The 24,355-nt window shown below is 40.5% G+C and overlaps 1 protein-coding gene across 2 annotated transcripts in view; it reads left to right on the forward strand.

Annotated features, from left to right (window-relative positions):
• Positions 1 to 24,355, forward strand: part of DCDC1 (doublecortin domain containing 1) — a 427,916-nt gene that overhangs the window by 32,167 nt on the left and 371,394 nt on the right. Inside the window, exons 4-7 of one of the 2 annotated variants that reach the window (XM_046637833.1) lie at positions 6,676 to 6,945; positions 7,428 to 7,527; positions 8,139 to 8,292; positions 8,751 to 8,913. In XM_046637833.1, coding sequence (XP_046493789.1) covers positions 8,760 to 8,913 — 154 coding nt within the window. In that variant the 5' untranslated portion in view covers positions 6,676 to 6,945; positions 7,428 to 7,527; positions 8,139 to 8,292; positions 8,751 to 8,759. The remainder of the gene's footprint in view (positions 1 to 6,675; positions 6,946 to 7,427; positions 7,528 to 8,138; positions 8,293 to 8,750; positions 8,914 to 24,355) is intronic. The other variant, XM_046637832.1, reaches the window with a different exon arrangement.

Below are 24,355 nucleotides of genomic sequence, written 5' to 3' on the forward strand. Positions count from 1 at the left end.
GGAATAAAAAAGTACTGGTTACCAGCCGAAGGAAGCAGAATGAGTGGATTTGATGTATTCTAAGTTTCTTGCATTGTCTGGAAAATAAGAAATTAGTATTTATATTGAAGTCTAATAAGAAAAAGATTCATATTATAATATCTAGTGTTTCCCTAAAAATAAGGTTAAACAATATATGGCATACAACCTAATAGAAGGGAAAATGAAATAATAAAAATTGTTGTTTAATTCAAGAGAAAACAAGAAAAGAATGAAAGGGAACCTAGAAAAGATAGGAAGGACAGAAAACAGGTTGTAAGATTAAAGGCTAAATTCTCCATTAAAAGACAAAGACTGTCTTGGTGAAGGAGATAACTCTGGGAATATGTGTTAAATATAAACAAGCTAAATTCTCAGAAGGCAAAAAATGTCTTTAGGAGGAAGAGAGCTATGCAAAGATACATATAAATCTGGAGAGGAGGGAAGTTCATTTAATAAATCTGAATGTCGTGGGATTTCTAAGAGATTTTGCAGAAGTGGAATAAAGTATCTTTCAAAGAAAAAAAGTTGAGAGAAACAAGAGAAAGAAAGAAAAATAAGGAGACTACATTTATGGTGACAAATACAGTCTGGAATTAGAGCTACGTTAGCTAAAGAGGACTACTGGTTGACTGCCGCTAATACAACTACTTCTTTGCCTGCCCCCCATTGCCCTCCTGTTCTAGATTTCAGTTTCCCTTGTTGTAGCTGTTTTCCTGAACTCTTGAATAGGAACTTCAATTTTCTAACTAAAGGAAAGTAAGGAAGTTTGAGGGTTAATAGGAATAATATTATAGGATGATGGTTAAGTACAGAAATTGTGGAGCCAGACTACCTGGATTTGAATCCTGTCTCTGACACCAGCCTGCTCTGTGACCTTTGGCAAGTTACTTAAGCCCTAAGTTTACTCATCGGTAAAAGTGGGAAAATAATAGAGGGTTATTGGGAAGATTAAATGCAAATATAAGTAAAGGCCTTAGAACAGTGACTGTCACAATAAGTGCTATGTAGGCATTAGCTATTAATATCGTTACTATTATCAATATGGAGGTTATGATATATCATTTATTCCTTGTCTGGCCTGTGGACTGGGTTAGAATTCCTGTAGTTGAGCAGGTAAGGGCTAAAAGCTGTGGAGCTGGTCAAGGAAGACTCCTTGGAACTTTGCCTACAACCTGAGCTGCTTCAGGGTCCAGATGACTTAGTACAGAATAGGGCTCTCCCCACCTCTGCACTGTTCTGGCGGCCTAAGTGCTGGAATCTGGGAACACTACGAGGCAGCACCTTCATATGGACCTCTTTGTTCTTGTGATTGGCAGTGGAAGCAGTGAGGTGGTGACACAAAATAGCTGTGACTCTCACCAACAGATTTTTATAGGGACTTCAGAGGCACTTTTAGGAATTCATAATTCACCACTTTGGGGACTTTCAGAAAATAAATGGGGAAGATTTTGAGGGGGAATAAAGTCCTGTATTATTATGATGGGATTATCGCGCTGGCAGTTATTTGCTCACCCTGATGGTTGGCATCAAGGAGGACAACCCTACCATGCAAACCGCATCCCTTTGGGCCAACGTTGACAACACACCATTGGGCCAGATGGTCCAGAGATTGGGCTTACAGTCTCAATATGACATTCTTGTGTTTCTCCGTGATTAGAAGTGAATGACTAATATTAAAATAATCAGAAGAATCAGAACAGCCTTTGAGTAGTTGTTAAATTTAAATGCATTTGGTAGTATTTCAATTATGCACTGTATTTTAGTGAGTACTTTTCAATGAGTCAATATAAGTGTCTCTGCTTGTCACAGTCTGCTAGCTAGGTCATACAAGCCACCTGCCAGTTGTGTTTTCCTCTTCAGGGAGGCATTTGAGAGCCTGTCTTACTCTAACTGCTCTATACCTTATTATCCTGCTGTCCTACCCATAGTTTTTTGGACAACTGGTGAGTACTTCCCTATTTATTGGCTTGCCAGAGGCTTATGAGCTTGCCTAGCTTTCAAGTTCTACCCAACAGGGGTGCCCTATACTGGGTAGTGATGGAATTAAACTTTGGGGGGAATTGAGAGTATGTTGTACAGACAGAGTCTACAGAAGGTAGTGTGGTATAGAAATGGGTAGACACACAGGGAAGTTAGCAGAAACCATGAGGGAGAGAGAGGGAGGACAGAGGTGGGTTGGGCAATAATGATGTAGGAAGAAGAAGCAGGTAGACACAGGAGAGATGAGGTTGCCGAGTCAAAAAACGTGGCAGTCTACTAGAGTCATTGTTAAGTCAGTAGTATATCCTGGAGGGCAGTGAATGGACTTCTAAATCTCTTTCTGCCCTGCTGGAGTGGTTTTATTTCCTTTCACAACTTTCCGGGTAATAAGCTTCATCACCTGAAACCCAAATGCCTGTCTGTTCCTCGAAAGCTGAATGATCGTAACACCCACATTCCCAGCATTAATTTAACAAGCCAAGTGTGTAGGTTTAATTCCCATGTGGGACAAGGTAGTTTTGCAAGCTCTGTGATCATCCTCTCATACACCCAACAACTAGCAAACACATCAATTGTTATAAGAGAGAAGAATGCAATATTGTGTAAGAACTAGTGTAAACCTGTCATCAGTGTTGATAAATTAAATCAAAGCTGAAGACTACTAATGGTGGGCCAATAGTGACTTTTTAACATGAAAACTACCCATTCTCCCCTTATAGACATAAGTGACTACAGAAAAGCAGATAATAAATAAATATATGGTAGAACCATATAGTTTAATTTAATTCTTTTTACCATTTACCAGGTAAATTTTGTATAATTTGTTGTCCTAACTCTACCATAATCATATGGAGTTGGGAGAGGTGAGGATGGAGAGTTCCTCAAAAGAATGTTAGTGCTGTTACCAGAAGACAAGAGGAAGGTATGCCAGCAGACAAAAACAATAGATAACCCCTATATGACTAGGTGGAGGAAGGCAAAATATACTTGATAAAATATTACATTCCAGTAAAATCTGTAAAGACTACAACAACCTGAAAAATGGTTGTAAAACAGTGTTAAGTAAAAAAGGCAAAGTATTGAGTTAAAGGTATGATATGGCCAAAACTTTGGAATATAGAAAAATAATAACCTTTTGCTTCGTGGTGGTGGGATAATGAATTATTACATAAAATCATTAGTATATTTGTAGAAATATTTGACAGTAAACAAAGTGCATTCATTAAAAAGACACTCCATTTTGCACTTAAGTAGAGAATTCCTTTTCTTTTTTTACATGAGAATTCGCTTTCCACAAAACTGTGTGTGGGCCCTGGAGAGTGTCTATGTGACCTGCAGGTCTTCCCACCTGGCCACGTGCTGCTCTTCCCCAGCTTGAAGAGCCTGGTGACCATTTGGGCTCCTTTGCTGTTGCTATGAAAACGCTGCTGCTGTGACGTGACCCCTGCCGCATGCCACCACTCACCACTGCTGTCAAAATCTGAGCAGCTTGTTGAAGACCATTTATTGAAGAGACTTTCCTTTCTCCATTGTGTGTTCTTGGCTCCTCTGTAAAATATGAGCTGTCCGTAGATGTGTGGTTTTATTTCTGGGCTCTCAATTCTGTTCCATCGATCTGCATGTCTGTTTTTCTGCCAGTGCCATGCTGTTTTGATTACTGGAGTTTTGTAGTATAATAAATGGTGGGCAAACTGGACAGCCACATGCAAAAGAATGAAAGTAGACTATTATTTTACACCATACACAAAAATTAACTCAAAATAAAGACTTGAATGTAAGACCTGAAACCATAAAACTCTTAGAAGAATATATAGGCAGTACACTCTTTGACATTGGTCTTAGCAGAATCTTTTCAAATACCATGTCTACTCAGGCAACGGAAACAAAAGAAAAATAAGTGGAACTACATCAGACTAAAAAGATTCTACACGGCAAAGGAAACCATCAACAAATTAAAAAGACAACCCACGAACTGGGAGAAAATATTTGCAAATCATATATCTGACTAGGGGCTAATTTCCAAAATATATAAAGAACTCATACAACTCAACAACAACAACAACAACAAAACAACCTGATCAAAAAAAACAGGCAGAGGATATGAACAGACATTTTTCCAAAAAAGATATACAGATGCCCAACAGGCACATGAGAAGATGTTCAACATCGCTAATTATTAGGGAAATTCAAATCAAAACTACAATGAAATATCACCTCACACCCCTGAGGATGGCTATAATTAACAAGAGAAGAGATAATAAGTGTTGGAGAGGATATGGAGAAAAGGAACCCTCATACACTGCTGGTGGGAATGCAAACTGGTACAGCCAGTGTGGAAAACAGTATGGAGAGTTCTCAAAAAATTAAAAATAGAAATACCATATAATGCAGCTATCCCACTACTAGGTACTTATTCAAAGAACATGAAATCAACAATTCAAAGAGATTTGTGCACCCCTATGTTCATTGCAGCATTATTCAAGTAGCCAAGATGTCGAAGCAACCTAAGTGCCCATCGATGGATGAATGGATAAAGAAGATGTGGTGTGGAATATGACTCAGCCATAAAAAAGATAAAATTGTAACTTTTGTGATAACATGGATGTACCTTGAGGGTATAATGCTAAGTGAAATAAGTCAGAGAGACAAATACCATATGATTTCACTCATATGTGGAAGATAAACAAACATATAGATAAGGAGAAGAGATCAGTGGTTACCGAGGGGAAGCGGGTGGAGGGTAGGTGAAAGGGGTAAAGGGGCACGTGTGTGTGGTGATGGGTACAAACTAGATTATTGGTAGTAACCACGATGCAGTCTATACAGAAACTGAAATACAATAATGTATACCTGAAATTTATACACTGTCATAAGCCAATATGACCTCAATTAAAAAAATAATCTGAGAAGTTCAGGTGGTCTGAAGGGAGTTCCTACCTCTGCCGGAGCTAAAGCCCAATGATAGATGCTGTTTGCCACAGTTTTGAAGCTGGGTGGATCCTCAGAGGGTAGGGGAGGCCACTCCTCTCCTGGGTGCTGTGCGCAGGCCAGGGCAGACTTGGGTAGAAACATGTGATGACAACAACAACAAAAACAAAATACGCCTGCTTGGATCTCAGTGTTTTAGCACCAGTGACCGTGTCAACTCTCGGTTACACATCCATTCTCCCTGTGACTACCTTTCATTCTTTCAGAGGAAGTAATCAACCATTTTGCACATTTGTGAACATGTAGAGGGCAGGCCAGAAGAAATAATTGCGACTACAATGACATTTGTGGATGAGAAAAATTTGGAGGAGGGCCTGTCTGTGCTGAGCTTTCCTCACTAAGCCTACTTTATTTTTCAGTTGGGTGGGTGAGGAGGTTATATCATGGATGGATAAGAGCTATTGAGGACTGGGAAACTGGAAAGAGGCCGATTTGGAAGCTGACTGTCCTCTAAGCCTGATCGTCACACAGCTCAATATTCTCAAATATGATGAGCCTTTCGTTTTATTATACCAGCAAACTCTGTATGCAGTCTGTCTTCCTAACATGGTCTTTACAGATCGTCCGTCCCCTGTTCAAACATCGTAGTTCGTCTTATGGAATTAAAACAAAAGACAGACGACCCCTAAAAGAGAACGCCAAAATGGACACTTTGTGGCTAACTGGGACCTGGAGTCCAGCAGCTGTGCCAGGTCTGAGGTGCAGTCAGTACTCTGTTCTCAGAAAACATGCAGCTTGTACCTGAAACTGAGTGTTCCTTCCTGAGGGATGGCCAGAAGGCTGATAGAGCTGATTTTAGAACACCGGTGTCTACAAGGGAACCAAAGAATCTGAGGGCTCTCCAAACAACGCCTGTGGTCTACAGGGTTTTTGCCTCTGTAAGGTCTGCCCTCCCCGGAGCATACTTTTGATTTGTTCCAAAGGCTGTGCTGCGTCTCCCTGGTTTGTGATATAAAGCATTCCTAACTAAATCCTTGTGTTCCAGATATTTTTGTTGACAATCGCAATACTACTCCTGTAGCTTTAGTTCCAGGTAGGGTGACCAACTGTCCCAGTTTGCCTGAGACTGAGGGGGTTCTCGGAATGTGTGGCTCAGCGCCAAAGCCAGGACAGTCCTGAGCAAACTGTGTGGTTACTCACCCTCGCCCCCGGTCTGCTGTGAAGCCTTCACCAGCTTTATTCCAGCCCACACTGAGCTCCGCTCCAAGGAATTCTTTTTGCATTTAAAGTTAATACTTTAATCTCTTTAACTTTTCTGTTTCCTAATACTTAGCAGAATGCTAGTGTTTGATAAATGAATCTAAAAACTTAAAAATTTTACTTACATTGTTTCAAGCATTACACAAGCTTTCTTCTTTCAGTAAGTAAAGCAATTAAGCTTCATGGTTGTTAGCGTGGGTTTTATTTTAGGACAGGCTTGGGTTACATTTCCCACCCTGTCAATTTACCGATTATGTGAGCTTGGGCAAGCTAATTAGCCTCTCTGAGCCACAATTTCTTAAATCTGTAAAATGGGGATAAACCTAGTACCCACTTCCCAGGGATGTTGTAAGGATTAAATAAAATAATGGCTGAGTGTGTAGTATTTTGTCTAGCACATAGCACACAACTCATTATTATGTGGCAGTTATTGATAAGTGATTGCAAAACAGTTCACTGTATTCTTTCATGCATCGCTTCTTTCAGGGGGTGTATGTCATCCCAGGCAAAAGCAGTTATGAAAAGTACTGAAGATTATTTGCAGCCTCAGTTTGGCCCCAACAGACGTGTGCATCCAGCGGCAGTATCAGAAGGGTCAGGCTGCCAAGATTGCTCCACACATCAAACAGCGTCAGGGCACAGCCATGATGAAGTGACGGACCCACATAGCTGCAAATCAAACAGTAGAGACAATTCTTGTTTCATGTCAGCATCCAAGAGAAACAGACCTGCCAGTGCTCCGGCGGGTCAACTGAGGTAATCAGAGCTCCTCTCTGTTCTTTCCAACCAGCGGTTGAAGCCCATTCCTTTGAGCAGAATTTACAAAGATTCAATTCAACTGTAACACATCTCTGGGGTTTTATTTCTGTTTTTGGTTTGTTTATTTGTTTTCTTTGAAAGCACCTGAGTAGAATGTTGTTAATTACATGGAAAACATGAGCTACACTTCAACTGGGATAATCTGAAACTCTGAGAAAAATGAAGCAGAGACGGCTAGACCCTGAAATACCTTTGCGTACTGGATATGTGTTTAAAAACAGAAATATGTACTTTTGATATTTAACCAATATTTCTAAACAAAATCAAATTGAAATGAACTTATTATAAAACCATTTTATGTATATGTTTTCATATCAAGATTGTTATCTAAACCGTTGACCTGAGAGTTTGTGCATAGAAGAAAATGTTGGTAAAAACAAAAGAAACTGATATCCCATTATTTTCATATGTTTGACTAGGTGGATATATTGTGATTTTAGTTCACCTAAAATTTTTACTTTAACGTGTTTGCTTTGCTCCTGTGGCCTTGAGATGAGGAGGGTCGGTCAGAGCTCCCAGGTAAGAAATTATCACATTAGTCATTTACCATGTACCTTTGCAGAGAAAATCATAAGGCATGAAACTGGTTTTGACTGAAGACAAATCTGAGAAGTCTTCTTGTGCTGCCCCCAAACAATTTTAAATGAAAGGAATTATCATTAACTTTAGAATAAAAAATTGAGTTATAATCTAGTTGAATTTCAAATCTTTTTTAAAAATCAAAGAACTTTGATAAACATGAAAATTTCAGGGAAAATCTTAGCCATTTACTCTTTCATGGTGTTAAGACCATATTGCTATTTTTTGCTTTCTATCAGAGCATAGCATTTATATATATATGTATATATAATTTAAAAAATTGTGTTGTGATGTTTTATAAGTGAAATGATGAAAATGATTTATTCTGAGATATGTGTTTTACATGAACAGTTTTGGCAAACTTATCCCGTATTAATTTTTTAAAAATATTTAAGTAGATATGGACAATCTTATCCTATAAAAAGCGGTTTTTGAGGAATACTTAGGAACAATCGTTAGGGCTTATATCTGTAAAATATATCCAGGATAATATTTATTTAAATGTTTTTGCTAACTAACATGAACCAATTTTTGTGTGTGTTTTTCTTCAGAGTTGCAGAGTTCTCTTTAAAATTTCAGCCGGCCCAGAATTGCCATAGATTATGTCAAAGACACAAACCTCCACCCAGAGTGATTAGAGTAACAGCTTACAGAAATGGATCTAGAGCAGTCTGTGCCAAAGTTACTGCACCAACCATCACCTTGGTAACTGGTGTTCAAGTTTTCAGTGCTTATTCTCTTTATAATATAAAAAATGAGAAAGATGACATTTATTGTGTTAACATGTTCTTTTTAGTAGTCTGAATCTGTAAATTGCTTATATATACATAAATCTCACAGGCATTTCATTCCTTTCCTATCAATATATAAGTCGTATATTTGATCAAACAGATACAATGGCTTTTATCTTGTAGAGTTATTAAATTGACAGAACATTTAAGGACTAAAATCAGACAATCATTAGATTTTCTCAGTGCGGTGATTTACCTTTTATTTACCTGTTTTCAGCTGCTAGAAAATAACTCTATTGGTGGAGTTACTTGAGTTGCTTAGGTTGGCAAGTGACAGTGGTTTTCTATTTTGATCGTTAGCACCTTTTGTTTCGTGGAAATGTGTTACTTTCTTTGTTGTAAATCCCTTCTCTTCCCTCTTGGTTTTTCCAGTTGCTGGAGATGTGCACGGAGAAGCTGCATCTGAACATGGCCGCAAGACGAGTGTTCTTGGCAGACGGCTCTGAAGCCCTCAGACCTGAAGACATTCCCCATGAAGCCGATGTGTATGTTTCAACGGGAGAGCCGTTTTTAGATCCATTCAAAAAAATTAAAGGTAAAAAAGAAAAAAAATACCCTCCCCCCACACACAGTAAATTGCTTAAGGGGTGCAACTGAAAAATAATTTTCATCCTGTCTTTTTTGCATGGTTTAACAAAACTAATGTTTACACATTTACAGCTCAGTAAGAGGATAATGTGCTTAATGAAAGAAAAATCCACTGACAGCTACGTTTATTGCCCTTCATTAGCATTGGTGCTTAATTTAATATAGATCTGAATAGACATTAGGGAGCCTGCAGGAGGTTAAATGGTGAAAATATGATAAATTAAATCAGAGATTATTGAATTTACTGTTTAGTTTCTGTGACACTCAACAGACATAACTTATTAGGCTTGTTCTCTCAGAAAATAGTTCAAAGTTTCAAGTATCATTTATTCATTTACACTTTAGGGTTTTTTCAGATGGCATTGACATAATTATGAAAATGTGGCCAGTAATGAACATATTTTTTTAACTTGAAATGTATGTATATATTTTCATATATACAGCATACTAATTATGTATACGAAATATAAATATATATATGTTAGATATTTTTGCAGGTAAAGTCTTTTTTTAAAAGTCTATTGCTTCTAACATTTCAGAAATGTGGAGATTTTTTAAAATAAAAAAACAAACATTTTCTTTCTTTAGTGGGAAAGAATACATTTTAAGAGAAAATGAACGTACCACTATCTAAGAATATTATGCCAAGCATGTGACACCCGAAGTCTGTTAGCAAGTGCTGTATGTGGTGACCACATCTAAGTGACAGAAGAACTCTGCCATCCAGGCTCAGTGTGCCTAGCTGCTGGGCTCCCTGGGGCTTTTGTACCTTATTAGGAGTATTTTCTTTTGCAGCTGCTATGAAGCTGGTGAACCACAGGCGAGTCTAGGTAGTAGTTCATACGTACAGGAAAAGTAATTCTGGAGTTCATTACAGATGAGGTGATGAAAACTCTTCCTCTGTCAACGTTATTATATAAAATGGTACTAGGATTTCTCTCTCTTTGATAATACTTGATCATCAGGAAAGAAATGTTTTCTTGAATTCCATACAAAGTTTAGGTAATTTTGTCCTTGTAAAGAAACTTGTTGCTACCATACTCAGTAAAAAATTACCTATACAATGGTGTAGACCCAAAGAGGTTTCAAATCTTGCTTTAAAATATTTTATATTCCTTGCATGATCTGTTTTGTATTCATTGAATTATCAGTTTATATAAAAGCATGAACCTTTGTGGGTAAATATTTCTGTGACTTTTTATATTCAGATATATATGTAATAAGTCGTTCCTTAAGATCCTTGATTATTTTTATTAATAAGAAATACTTGCCTTTCATATGATAATGGTATTGTAGAGGAGCTATATAAAAATTATATATAGCTAAAAGCTCCCTAGAAAATCTCCTGGACATGTATGCCCAAAATAACAGTGTTACACACATGACTAAGCTTGGTGGATGATTTTTAAATGTACAAACTAATTTCCTCCTACTTTTTGTTTTCTCTTTTATCCTTTTTGAAGCCAAGCCCGGAACAAAAACTTCTCTGCTTTGTCTGCATATCTTTGGCTGTATTTCACTGTGACATGCACTGCTGTTCTTTTAGCGCCAAAATGTTGGCACACACTCCTGAAAATTTCACACCATCTCTTGCTGGATCAGCAAGCTTAACCCACCAAAATCTGGTGTTGTGCAATGGTTTTTGACTGATAATCAATCTTTATGCTGCTCGACAGTTGTTGCTGGGACACGGAATAGAGCAGGTGGCAGATGTGCCTTGTCTTTTGAGAAAAGAAATTGTAGGTGAGCTTGGACACAGACTAGCATATCACATGTCCATTAAAAAGGCTTAGGATAAGTGAAATGGAGAAAAAGCCTCTTGTCTAAGTTAAGCTCACAGATGAGCCTGTAAGCCTGAAGACTGTTTGGCTTCTTTCAGAACGTTAGAATATAAATGTAAATAAATAGTCTCTGTATGTGTATACATATGGTAATCTTTAACTTGATTTAGACAATTTGAGAGGAGTATCGGGAGATTTCATATATATCTATGTATCACCCACATATTCACATATAATTTTTGAAATCAGGTTAAAATTACCTTTTTTGCATGTGTTTTATAGTTAACCAATACTTTGCCAACTTCTTGTCGTGAGTGTACCATAAAAATAAAACATGTATGAGAACCTCTGCAGATGGTAGATAAATTTAGAGTAAGAAGGCATTCTCAGAAGGTGGAAAATTGAACATTCTAAAGGTAAGAAGGTAAATTGGGTGTTACTGTTGTATCTTTCTAAATGAGCATGAATATTTTATATATAACCAACCAACAGGCGTTAGAGTCAGGAACTGGTCATTATTTCCATACACTGATTTTCATTCATTCAGCAAACATTCGTTGAGAGCCTACTCTGTGCCAGGTACTGGGCCAGACCAGAGACACGTGAGAAAAGGGGCTCAGTCTGATTTCTTTTTTATTGTTATTCTTTCATCTCTGATTTCAAACCCAGTTCAGTTCAGTTCAATCCAAATTTAAACCAACAAATATTTATTAAGTATCTCTTATGTGTGTAGTCTTGACAGAGGGACAGAAGTGCTGGTCTTTGAGGAGCTTAAACTGGGTCAATAAATTATACATCAGTCCTTCAAACTGAGAACAGTTTTCAACAGTGTAAACCCAGTGGGTCCCCAAAGGAACGTTTGCTTTATTTCTGGCACAGGAAGGCCAAATAAGTCTATGTGTATTTTGGAAAATATATTTCCATACTTCATTGTTTTCTTATTCTTTGGAAAAGCAGTGTAGATAGTGAAAATTGCCTTAGAGCTATTTCCAGATTTAGTAAGGTGGTAGAAGACCTGCAGGACATCGCTGATTCTTAATGACTTTACTACCCCTTTTGAGCGTCACTGTTGACAGCCAGTGGCACTGGATTTAGTAGAAAGCCAGAGAGCTATTCATCACATACCTCAAAACACAAAGCTTTCATATAGAGGTCAGGCCAAGGTCAAGAGTGACATGAAGCATTCCCTGTTGAAATGCAATGTTAGAATAATTCTTACATTGTGAAGTTGAATGCTTAAGCAGAAAGATCAATTGTATATGGGGAAAACAGAAATATTTTTTATAAAGACTGTTGATGAAGGTCAGATGTGATTCCATAAATAGAAATTTTTGGATTTCAAAAAAGTGAATATGGTGCATATACCCTCATGGTGCGTGTATCATCACTGTGTAACAAGCCCAGCAAGGTCTGGGGTAGCAGCCCATAATCAAATACATTAATTATTTTTCAACAAAACAATGGATTAGTTATACTAAATAATGTCCTGCTATCAAATGAGTTATGAAAAAATTAACCTTACTACGTCTTATAATTCTGGCATTTGAAGATTCTGAAATTTATTAATGATTCTGCTAGAATTGTGAAGATGTAGTTAATGAATTATTTGAAAAGGCATTTTTAAAAAGTTTTCAGATTCGTGGGCACGCAATTTAGGTTTTATTCACAGTTTCCTGAATCTTCTGCTTAATAGTGGCAGAGTAAAAATTCTTACATCACATTCATGAGGTTTGTAAGAGCTCAGCTCCTTTATAGCTGCTGGAAGCTGTAGGCAATGCAAACCTGGCACAAGAAATGGTTCATGCCCTGCAGTTGCTTAAATGTCTTAACGATGAGGGAAGAAACTGTTTGCACCTGATTCATTAGGTTCAAGATCCATTCCATATGGAATTCTGATTGCCTTAAAAGTTTTTATTTCCCTTCTTTCCCATATATCCTATTCTATTGTTTGGCTTTCAGAGTTGTCATTTACAATGATGCATTTCAGTCCAGAGTTTTGTTAACCAGAAGTGAAACCAAGTATTATGAATAAGATTTTACATCTTTTATATGCTGTACTGTGAAGATGTAGTCACAGAAAAAAATCCATGAAGAGTTCTTGATACTACACCTAAGATCTAAATTTAAACCTGGAGATTTTCTGCTAACTGCCATGTGATCTACAAAATGAAGTAATTTGCTGTGACAGCTTGTGATTGACAAGAATATGTGTGAGCATGTTTAAAATAGGCCATCTTTTCATGTAGAAGTAAATGTCAGTGAAATGGTGGATTCTCATCATTTTAATTATTGATGATTTGGAAATATTTCAATTCCACGACACACAAGGCACATTCTAAATAGCAGCATAACACTTTTCTTCATATCTGCATCAATAATGAAATGTTCTGTCATATTTTGTTTTTCAAAAAATGCATTAGTTTAATGAACTTGGATTCATGCATTATATTCTTTTCCATTCTTTGTCTCCTGAATTAGTTGATTTTTAAATGGTTGTGTTAAAAGCACCAGTTGGAAGAAGTGACCCCCTACCCCCATCATATAACACTTTACTATGCTTGCTGCGGGATCTCAAGACAATGCTACAGAGCTGTCTACACCAGTGGGTGCTTTGGTTCTGCTGAATCTAATCCTGGGCCTCAGGATGCTCACCTCTAGGGTGACCATTGCTTAATTCTGGCAGCTATAGCAGGAGTTAGGATGGGCTCTTCCAATCTCCCTGTTGTCATGCGGTTTGAATGGTATGCGTATTAGGCAAGATTATTTGTAATTCCGTCTTCTCTCTCACTTAGGTGCTTATACTCAAAAGTAAGAGAATGACATATGTAGAGAAAAAAACTCACTTTCTTCTGAGCACATGATTCTTTTATCTATTTCTACAAGTGAGGGTAAAACTATAGGTGTATATTTTATGTATTTCCTTATTCCAAAAGTTTTAAGCCTGTAAATAAGCTTGCAGAGTATCCTTGCTGTGTAAATAGTTATGGATCTGAAGACAATTACACGAGATGGACCCCCCAGAAAATGTCCTTAGCCAACAGGAAAATCTAAAGCATGCATATGGCATCATCTCCTTGTACTGTCAATACCAGATCATTGAGAAACATCTAAATGCTTGACATATTCATGAATTGTTCAATTATGTATGTACACAGAGGCTACACTTGTTTGCCTGCAAGCCTGTAACTGTCCTGATAATTTGAATGCTTTCTACATGTCATTCTCTCAGCTCCGTGTTTTCAGTGTATTATATCACTCCTTACAACCCCTGAGTCAGTGCCACAGGTCCGTGATCTCTTATATGTAGTTCCAAAATCCAAAATTGCAGACAGTTACAATTTTTTCATAACTCATTTGGTAGCAGAACCTTATGTAGTATAACTCATCCATTGTTTTGTTGAAAAATAATTAATGTGTTTGATTATGGGCTGCTACCCTAGACCTTGCTGGTCATGTTACATGATGTATGATACACGCACCATGAGGGTATATGCACCATATTCACTATTTCGAAATCCAAAAATTTCTATTTATGGGGTCACATCTGACTGTAAGTGTTTGGATAAGGTGTTTCTGTCACAGCTGCAAATAAATCTGATAAATTTTAATCTCACTGGGATATGAACTCAGAAGGGCTGTAAATATTGTCTTTCTCACCTCGAGTTGTTTACTACATGGGTAAAGGTGGACAGAGAGAATCTCCCGGACCAGAGGTGAGAGAGTGTGTGAGAGGTAATGAAAAATTATGGCTCCCTGTCTGAGGAGGCAGAGGAATAGTGGAAGAGAGACCATCCATTCATTCACTCATTTCCTCAACTAAGATTTTTTGGGTCCCCACGATGTTCCATGTTGGCTCCAGGCCATAAGGAGATGGTGTGGACAGGACAGTGGTCTCCTGAAGCTTAGGTTCTAGCGAGATGGGAGGAGCGACAGACAATAAATGTCTAAAGAGCTAAATAAGGCGTTACTGACAGAGGAAGTGTTACACAGGAAATACGAAGGGTGGTATCATAAAAGCAGATGAAGTCTGGGAACAAGAGGAAGGAGTTTTGAAAGTGAAGCAGGCATTCTCAGAGACCTTTACGTCAAATCTTTTAGGCGGTTGTCTGCCTACCCTGCTTGTTCCCTGTACATTCTGCAGGTACTGGGTCAGAGGGGTTTGCCTTTCCAACCGTTTGTTTTCGCAGCTTTCAGACATATGTTGTAGAAAGTAGAAAGAAAAAGTAGACACATTCGTCTCTACTGTCATCACCGCAAGGGAAGCAAACTGTAGTGTGAACCTGGGCAAGTCACTCAACCTTTCTGAACCTCAGTTTCCTCATCCACAAATGGAGCCTAATAGTCTACCTCCTAGCGTTGCTATGAGGAGTAAATAAGATGACGCATGTGGAAGCCTGGCATGTATAAGAGGTGTCTGCAGCCTTGGATTTCCACCAGCTTTTCATACAGGCTGTCACAATACCAAAGTATTTGCTGGGTTGGAGAGCTTAAAATACATACAACCAAATTAAAATGCCTGCCAAGCACTTGTGTGTACTGCAAGATATGGGAAACTGAATGAGAGCCTTTGAACTCTCGCTATATTGTGCTTTTCGCCTTGAAATTTTTTTCTGAGGTGTAAGTCACAATCAAGTCCTTTTATAAAAGGAACCCCAAGTGGCCTTGCTCTGCTCTATTCCAAGAGTCATATTTAAAAATATGTTTATGACCCAAGGCTAGCCTTAACTTTAAGCTGCCGTAACTCATCTCAGGAAAGTTCATAGAAAAGTTGAGGGAAAGGGTGACATTTTGATTGGCACAATAGATGGAATGTTTGTGATTTTAATCAGATTTAAATTGAAGACATACTTCAAATGATATGTCAGACTAGTGTTACTGAGTTAAAATCTAATGACAACCACTGTCATTATTAGTTAAATATAGCCATCACGCCTATAGCAATAAATGATGACACTTAAGAACATGCAGAAACAAAGAATGCAAGTATTTAGAGAAAAGGGAGTGACCAGAAACTCAGGTGAACACAGGAATGTGGCCTGGATTTAATCTATTTACCAAACATAGAAGCAATTGTATTTTGAGCAGATGATATAATTGAATATAGCAGTATGTTTTCTTACTGTCAGAGCATTTATATTTTATAAACTTATCTTGCACCCATGAAATGATGTGCTCGTTCATATTTAATGTCATTATCTAACCTACTTGACAGTGCATCTGCGTGTTTTCAAGTTTATTGCTCAACTACGAGAGAATGAATTTTTACAAATAAGATTTTTAATAAGCTCGTGGGTTTGAAGTTCAAGTTTGCCACTTTTATTCTGGTGACAGAAGAAGGCAGTGTTGCCTTGGTACATGCAAAATGGAAAATCACAATGAGGGGAGCACCAGATTTACTTAATTTTATGGCAGGCACTGGCTTTTTTGAAATAGACTAAAGAAATGTAATGATGTTGTAGATGGAACTTCTAGCGCAGAAGCAGGCTGGAGAGTACTTGATCTTTTTCATGTTTGGTTATAAACAAAACTATGAAAATAAAACAGGATGTGGATTCTTCAACATCAAATGTAACCTGTGGTTGGGGCATTTCTCTGAGTGCTGCAGGAGGCTAAGTATATGAGTAGTCAAGAGCACTTGGCAGTCCCAGAGCATCTGGGGTGTGGCCTTTGGGGGAAGTGTTTTCCAAGATTAGTTAAGCTTTAGAACTTCACTACAATGCAGCCCCCGACTCTATCCTCCCCCAGTGGGCTCTAAACTTTCTAGAGAGAAGTGCCTGAGGAGAGGAGGACTGGGCCAGGGCTGGTCCTGACTGCTTTGGAACCCACTAGGTGTGGGTAGCAAATTTAAAGGAAGGATGAAGTGACAAGGAGAGATTAGGACTCCTCTTTGGAAGTTGGGTGTGTAGGGACAGAGACTTTGCTGAGAGTACTGTCAACAAGGTAGAGATTCAAGAACTCTCCAAAGGGGACTCCAAGGTTTCTACTGTTGAGATTCACGCACAGGTGGACATAGTATTTGGTCCTACTCTCTGGGAAAGCTCCCACTGCATTCTTAATGTCCATTTTTGTAATTTTCAGATTTGTAATTACTGGTGAAATGAATGTCTATTGTCCCCTCTAGACCAAGTTCACTTGGGGCAGAAACCATGGCTGCCTTGTTCACCATCATTTTCCGGCACAGGGCCTGGAGCTTATTAGATGCTCAGTACGTGTTGCTCAATGGTGGAGTGAAGGACTGAATGAAATAGATGCCTTGGTAAACCATCCATGTCCCAAGGAGGTGGCAGTGAGAGTGGAGGGAAAGACCTCAGCAGAGCAGCCTGCTTGGCTGCAAACACTGAGTGGACATTTAGGAGGAGTCTATGAAAAATCCCCTACCCCAAATTCATATGCAGATCTGTGAGTGTTCCCGTTTGGCAGGGGGCCAGAGTAAGCCAGCCCAAGAATAATTACAGTGCAGAGAGGCTGATGGTTATGCTAATATTTGTCTGAGACCAGACAATGGTCCGAAGTGGAGTGCTGGGATAAATGATTCTCCCAGGAACCTATCCGTGCTCTCAGGAATGCCCTTTCTTACCCATTCTCTCCCCTCAATATATATATATATATATTTGGTGGGGGGGCTCTCTTCTTCATTTAACACTTCACTTTATATATCTCACAGTACCCTACATGCAGTAGGTGCTTACTAACTATTGTTGAAACTAAGGACATAAGAAAGAGGAGATGGTGTGACCTTTGGGAAGGTTTGGGGCCCCCGCTCACTATTGTGCACAGCTCAGGGGCTGTGGGGCTAGAATCACCCTTTTCCATTTCCCCCAAGGAGGGGGCTGTTTTCTAATTCTGACAAAGGAGCCAGATAGCCTCAGCCCTGGGATGTGGGGTTTTGAGATGAGAAAGTCAAGGGAAGACAGAAGTGTAGACAGCAGCTGTGAGCTATGGCTAGTGTGTTTTCATAGAAGATCAAAGTGGATTTAGACAGCCCTAAGTTTCTTGTTTTAATACTCAGCCTGGCTCCCTGCCCCACATACCCTACATTCCCCTTCCCTTTTGATTACCCCTTATTCCGCCCACTCCCATCTCTGAGGTTAGTCCTCTTCCTCCTCAGGAAGAATGCTAAGCATCCTCAGGTTCTCTGTGCTGGCTTGGAAGAATCAGATTTTGCTTTTCTTCTCACCTCTCGGTGTAATAATGCTCACCCTGGCTGTCAGCCCTCAACCACATTCTTCATAGGAAGACTTATGTCTCTAGAGCTATGACATACAGAAGAGTCACCTGGTGTTGCTGACTGTGAGGGATCCCTGGTTCTCCCATGGGTCTTGTGTGGGAGGCTCGAGCCCACTCTTTGAGACATGGTGTCCCTTTCCTTACTTGCCTCAGTGGCTCTGTTTCATGGGGAAATGGATTTCTACTTAATCTCAGGAAGATTTTTCCAGTAGTCCCTCCTGTTGAAAAGACGAGATGGCCTGCTTTGGGAGGTGTGGGTCTTCGTGCTGTCCACAAGGCCCTGCTCTGGCTCTTTCCCACCCTCCTTGCTCTGTCTCCGGCTGCTCTATGTTCTGTCCCCTTCCAGTGGTCTGCCATGTTGTTGCATGACTCTGGGCCTTCACCTGCATCGTTTCCTCCACCTGGAGTATGCTCCCCCTCTTCTGTGCACTCCATGTATCCTGCAAGTCCTACCGCAGGTCCTTCCTCTGGGGAGGCTTTCTCGGCCACCACAAACTTGGCGGGTGTCCCTCCTCCACACTCCCCCAATGCCCTGTGCACACCTCTGACCTAGCACCCACCACGTTATGTATTGTTTTCCTTCCTCGTCTTCCCAAACAGACTGAGAACTCTTTGAGGTCCCTTCTTTGCAGCGTCTCTAGTCGGGAACATGTGGTAGGCACTCAAGCCATGCTTGTTGAATGAATACTTGAGTAAATGAAATGGGTGGTTAGAGTCAATAATTTTTTTTTTTTTTAAAGATTTTATTTTTTCCTTTTTCTCCCCAAAGCCCCCCCGGTACATAGTTGTATATTCTTCGTTGTGGGTCCCTCTAGTTGTGGTATGTGGGACGCCGCCTCAGTGTGGTTTGATGAGCAGTGTCATGTCCGCGCCCAGGATTCGAACCAACGGAACACTGGGCCGCCTGCAGCGGAGCACGTGAACTTAACCACTCGGCCACGGGGCCAGCCCCTAGAGTCAATAATTTTTAAAGTTTCTTTCAACCTATGGTTTTACAGTTCTGAAGCCAATGGACAGTAGTGCTCTAAGCTTATGACTTTTTTGCTTCTTCCTACTCTGAGCTGTCCTCCATGATACATATTCTGGTTTCTGAGTAAATTCAAAGAGGTACATGGTTATGAAAAAGCTAAATAATCATGAATGTAAAAAAGGAATCTTTTCTAAAATACAGAGAAAATATAAGTTAATATGTACCTAATGAAATAATAGTCATGCTGTGCTCTGACACGTTTGTCAAATATTCTACCAATATTTATTGAGCATCTACTATGTGACACATGCTATTTCAGGTGCTGCCTATGCAGCAGGGAACAAATGCTTACGTTGAAAATGTGTGCTCAACTTTTATTGTTTTGTTAAATGTCCAAGAAGCACACTTGTTTATAATGTACCAGATACTGGAGACACATAGATGAAAACACATTCCATGCCTTTGAAATGCTCAGAGTCTAACAGAGACATACATACAAAAAAGAGAAGTTCAATAAAATGAGAGGCACAAAGGTGAAGCTGTGGAGCCTGAAGAGGGATAGATCAAAGAAAGCTTCCTGGAAGAGGTGGTACTGAATTGAGAAAGAAGGGAGACAATCTAGTAAAGAGGGAGGGAATGGCATGATCAGGGATTGGAGTCAGAAAAGAGCATGGTGTGTGCCAACAGCTTATTTACCCTCCCCTGCGCCTCTGTGGAGGGACGTCCTCTCAAACTCCCCTACTGCAGTGGTTCTCACCTGGGGGTAACTCTGACTCCTGGGGAACATCTGGCAATGTCTGGAGACATTTTTGGTTTTCCCACCTGGGAAGGTGCTACTGGTATCTAGCGGGTAGGGCCAGGGATGCTGCTAAACACTCCCCAACGCACAGGCTGGCCGCACAACTGAGACATGTCAGTACCTGCCGAGGTTGAGAAACCTTGCTCGACTGCGTCAGACTGTTCTGACTGACAGTAGACACAAAGGTTTGTAAACAGTCGCGGTAGTTTTCATAAGGACATTCTGACCAAAATATAGGCACTAAGGGCAGCTGCTCTTTAGATGGTGCTGAAGTGGGACTGTGGGAAAGTATTAAGGAGCATGGGAAATCCAGTCATTTTAAATTAGGGGGCTTCTTTTGTTGCTTTCTCGGCACTTGTCATGGGTAAGATAGCAGCTCTGGGGGCATCCAGCTGGGTCGGATGTATGAGACAGATGTCGCTGCTTAATTTCTCCAGGTCTCGCTTTTCTCATCTGTAAAGTGGAGATGAGAATAGCACCCACTTCCTCAGGTTGTGAGGAAAACGAGTTAGTGTACATAAAGCCCTTAACACACTGCTGTCTGTGCGCTAAGTTCTTGAGGAAAATGACAAGGCGGTAATAACACCACCAGCATGTACTGTAGCATGTTTGCAGTAAGTGTCCTGTCTCTGGAAATCCCTGTCATCCACACAGCAGGTGAGGGAATTGCTCTGACTGTTCCCATTTTTCAGATAAGAAAATGAAGGCTAATGAGATTGGCTGGTTTTCCAAGGTTGCAGAGTCAGTAAGAGGCAAAGTGAAGATGCAGATCTGGGGAGTGTGGCTCTGGCGCCCATGCTCTTGACCTTCGGCTCTGGTGCCTCTCTAGTAATTAGGAATACCTTAGTCCCATTAGTGTCATTCGTTAGGCTCCCTGACAGGCTGGTTTAAAAATCTTGAGTGTAAATATTTCCAGTAGTCTTTCCATGTTTATCAATATTAACAAAATTCTGGAAAGTGAGGGTACCTTTAAAAAACTAATTTAAGTTGCAAATGATATTTTCAAATCTACCTTACATGGTTTTTCTAGATCCATTCAGAATTCTTTCAGAAAACCTATTTGGAACTTCAGAAATGTGATCTTTTTTTATTTTAGACTGCCTATTTTTTCAAGTAGGTAAAGTCTTTAGATGTTCTCAGGTCATGGAATTATGAATATGTCCTTAATTCATTCATCACTTATTGACCACATACTCCACGCACAGAGTGAGTGCTGTGTGTTCAGCCAAGTGAGCATACAATGATGGCGCAGGGGGGTAAGGTCAGCGGCAGACATCTTCACAAAGAGCACAAAGCAGGTCCAAGCTGGAAAAGACCTTGGAGAGATGACCCTGACTGCGTCTTGAGGAGTCTGTAAGAAGCTACCTTAAGTGTGCTCCGAGCTCGTTCCAGTCGGCTCCACTCCTTCTAGACCTTCGTTTGCTAAGAAGTTCTTGGCAGGTTTTTTTCCTTTCCTGAAGAAATTCTTTGTCGCTATCGTCATCCATAACCATCCAGGTGGTATGTCCATCATACTTAAGTTCACACTGGGGAGAGTTAAGGAATAAAGATGGTAGGTACATACACTCAGGCAATAAAGTTTATTTTGCATCATTGGTATGTTATGGAAAGTTACGTAAAATTGAATTTCTATCAATTGAACATTTAAATGCATGGGTTAGCATTTACTAGTTAACATCTAGTAACTATTCCATGTGTAGTGAACTTGACTATACCCTGGAGCAAAGAAGAAATACCTACCTTCTAAGGGCTTAAGTATGAGAGCAGAAATAGGATATACACTAATAAAACATTTACATAATAATTCCAGAAAGTGTACGCTCTTTCCTTAGCACCTGCCACAGTGCCTGTCACGTGGTAGATCCTCAAATATTATTGAGTGAATGAATGTATTGGTGGGTGGTACAGGCTGCCAGTGCTCTAAGGATTTAGAGAGATGGCAGGTCATCTTGGGGTGGACCAATGAGGGAAGATCTTAAATTGGATCTTGAGAAGGACTTGAGTGAATGGGTGAAGGATGGGGTTAAAAATGAACTTGTGTGCTCGAGGGATGAAGAAGATTGACTTATGTAGAATAATGCTTTAATCTACGGTGAGATAAAATCAGGAAGTTTGGGTAGGGTCCAGATTGTCGGCAGACCCTTCTGGTAGACATACATTTAAGGGAAGGGACTGTGTCTTTTTCATATTCCTTGCACAGGGTCTGGCACATAGAATGGGCTCAATAAGTATTTGTTGGCTGACTAATTGACTGACTGACTAGTGGAAACCTTCGAATGGCAGCTCCCATGACGTTCCCTTCAGCTGTGATGTCTTAGGAACCATGGCTGTGACTGGGGGCTGGGATGTCAGCTGCAGGGGAGGAGGATCCAGTGCAGTCTGGGAGCTCTCGCAGCCGGAGGAGAGGATGGAGGGTCCAGCTGGGAATGGAGAGGAATGGTGCTTTCAAGGGAGAGTGGCTGAAGCCTAGGTTCCCCTTCTCTGTCCGGAAGCAGAGCCTGAGATGGGGCTGCAAGGGACTGAGTGAGGGAACACTCTCAGGTGAGGCCCTGAAGGAGTGAGGGAAGCAGCACCGCGCACAGGAAGACGCTGGCCAGGTGCTGTGTTCAGGGGAAGTCTAGCCCGTCTGGAGTGGGAGGCACACCAGAGCTGCCCCTCCAGGGCGAGGAGATTGGCCTCATGTCCCGCCGTCAGTCAGTGGCCACGGGCCGGCCACCAGGAAGGAGGGAAGAGATCTTCACCTCACAGACATTTCCTGACTAGGTGACTGGTTCCTTTTAGCCAACGGCAGCTCTTGGCAGAAGGGTCTGCTGTGAGGCGTCAGCCACCAGGAGCCTTGATGAGTAGACACCCAATAAATTTCATTGAATGAATAAGCAATTGGTGGGAGAGAGGTGAATAGGAGGTACGGGTTTGAACTTTCCCTGAGATAGTGGGTGGCTGTGAAAGAAGGGGGACACTGACAGAAAGGAGGAATGGGGAGGATGCGTCAGCCTGCGCAGAAAGTTGGGAAATTTTGCTTCAGACACATTGAACTTGAGGTCATGGCAGAAAGTGTACGGCAGAGACACAACACTATAGTGATGAGGAGCACAGTTTCTAGAACCAAATTCATATCCCAGAACCACCACCTACAAGCTGCAGGATCTTGGGCAGGTTATTTAATCTCTCTGTGCCTCAGTTTCCTCACCTGTAAATGAGGATCATGATATTGTCTACCTCTTAAAGTGTTGAGAGGACTAAATGAGTTAATACCTATAAATCATGTAAAACAGTGTCTGGCTAATCGTAAGCATTATGTCTAGTGGGCTTTAAGGCATTCTGCATAGAGAAGAGAAAGCTAAGGCCAAACTGGGGCTCGCGACCCCACGGAACTTGGAGGCACTCACTCGGGCTGTAGCCTTTCTTGGTGAGAGTCTCTAAACCTGGGCCCTGCAACGCTTCCCGCCAGCCGTGGCAGGCTGGCTGGCTTCTCGCTGTGGCTGATCTCTGGCTCGTCTCACTGTTCTTCAGCTGCTTTTCAGTCTTTCCCGTCACTTAATAACCAACACCCTGCAGTCAAGCCTCTGCTCAGACACCCACACGGATTCCGTTTCTCTGGTTGGACTCTGAGCTCGGCTCTAGGGCTCCCTAATGAGCACAGGACTTCAGGGATGGGGGGAGAAGCCAGCATTCGGGGAGTGACTTCACTGTGTTAGGTACGTTTCCACGTGAGACGTGGAGGCCTCATCAGGTGGTGGAGTGGCGCCCACTACACACTCTGTAGATGAGAAGCCAGACGGGCGGGGAGGCATAACTCGTCTAGGGTCACCAAGTAATGGAGCTCAGATTCAAACCTAGTTTGAAGGTTTATACCCTTTCCACTAAGCAGAGCGTCTGAGCCAGAGGGCGTCCAGATGGCGGGTAGACTGCTTTCAAACTATAAGAATTTACTAACTTATTTTCCCAGCAAAAGATTTTTTTTTATTTTCGGAGAGATACTTACCATGTGTCTTCTTGCTTCTCCTCCTCCTCTTCTTGCTCCGTTTTATATTTATAGTGGTGAAATTCACATAACATAAAATTAATCATTCTAAACAATTCAGTACCATTTAGCATATTCTCAATGTTGTGCAACCACCATTTGCTTCTATCTGGTTCCAAAACATTTCCATCATTTTGGAATATACCCCTCCCCATTCAGTTTTTCCCCATCACCCCTCCACCCAGCCCCTGGCGGCCACCAGTCTTCATTCTGTTTCTGTGGATTTGCGTATTCTGGATATTTCATATAAATGGAATTAAACAACATGTCGCCTTTTATGTCTGGCTTCTTTCACTCAGCATAATGTTTTGAGGTTCGTCCACACAGCAGCATGTGTCAGTCCTTCATTCCTTTTAGTGCTGAGTAAGATTCCACTGCCTGGATATTCCACGATTGCTTTATCCGTTTATACGTTGCTGGGCATTTGATTTCTACCTTTTGGCTTTTGTGAATTGTGCTGCTATGAACATGCGTGTACATCTATTTATTTGAGTACTTATTTTCAATTCTTGGAGGTTTACATGAACTTGTTAACTTGTAGCTGATTTTCTGATTCTAATTCCTATCAATTTCAGATTTATAAAGTGA

The sequence above is a fragment of the Equus quagga genome, chromosome 14, assembly GCF_021613505.1.
Source record: "Equus quagga isolate Etosha38 chromosome 14, UCLA_HA_Equagga_1.0, whole genome shotgun sequence".
NCBI lineage: Eukaryota > Metazoa > Chordata > Mammalia > Perissodactyla > Equidae > Equus > Equus quagga.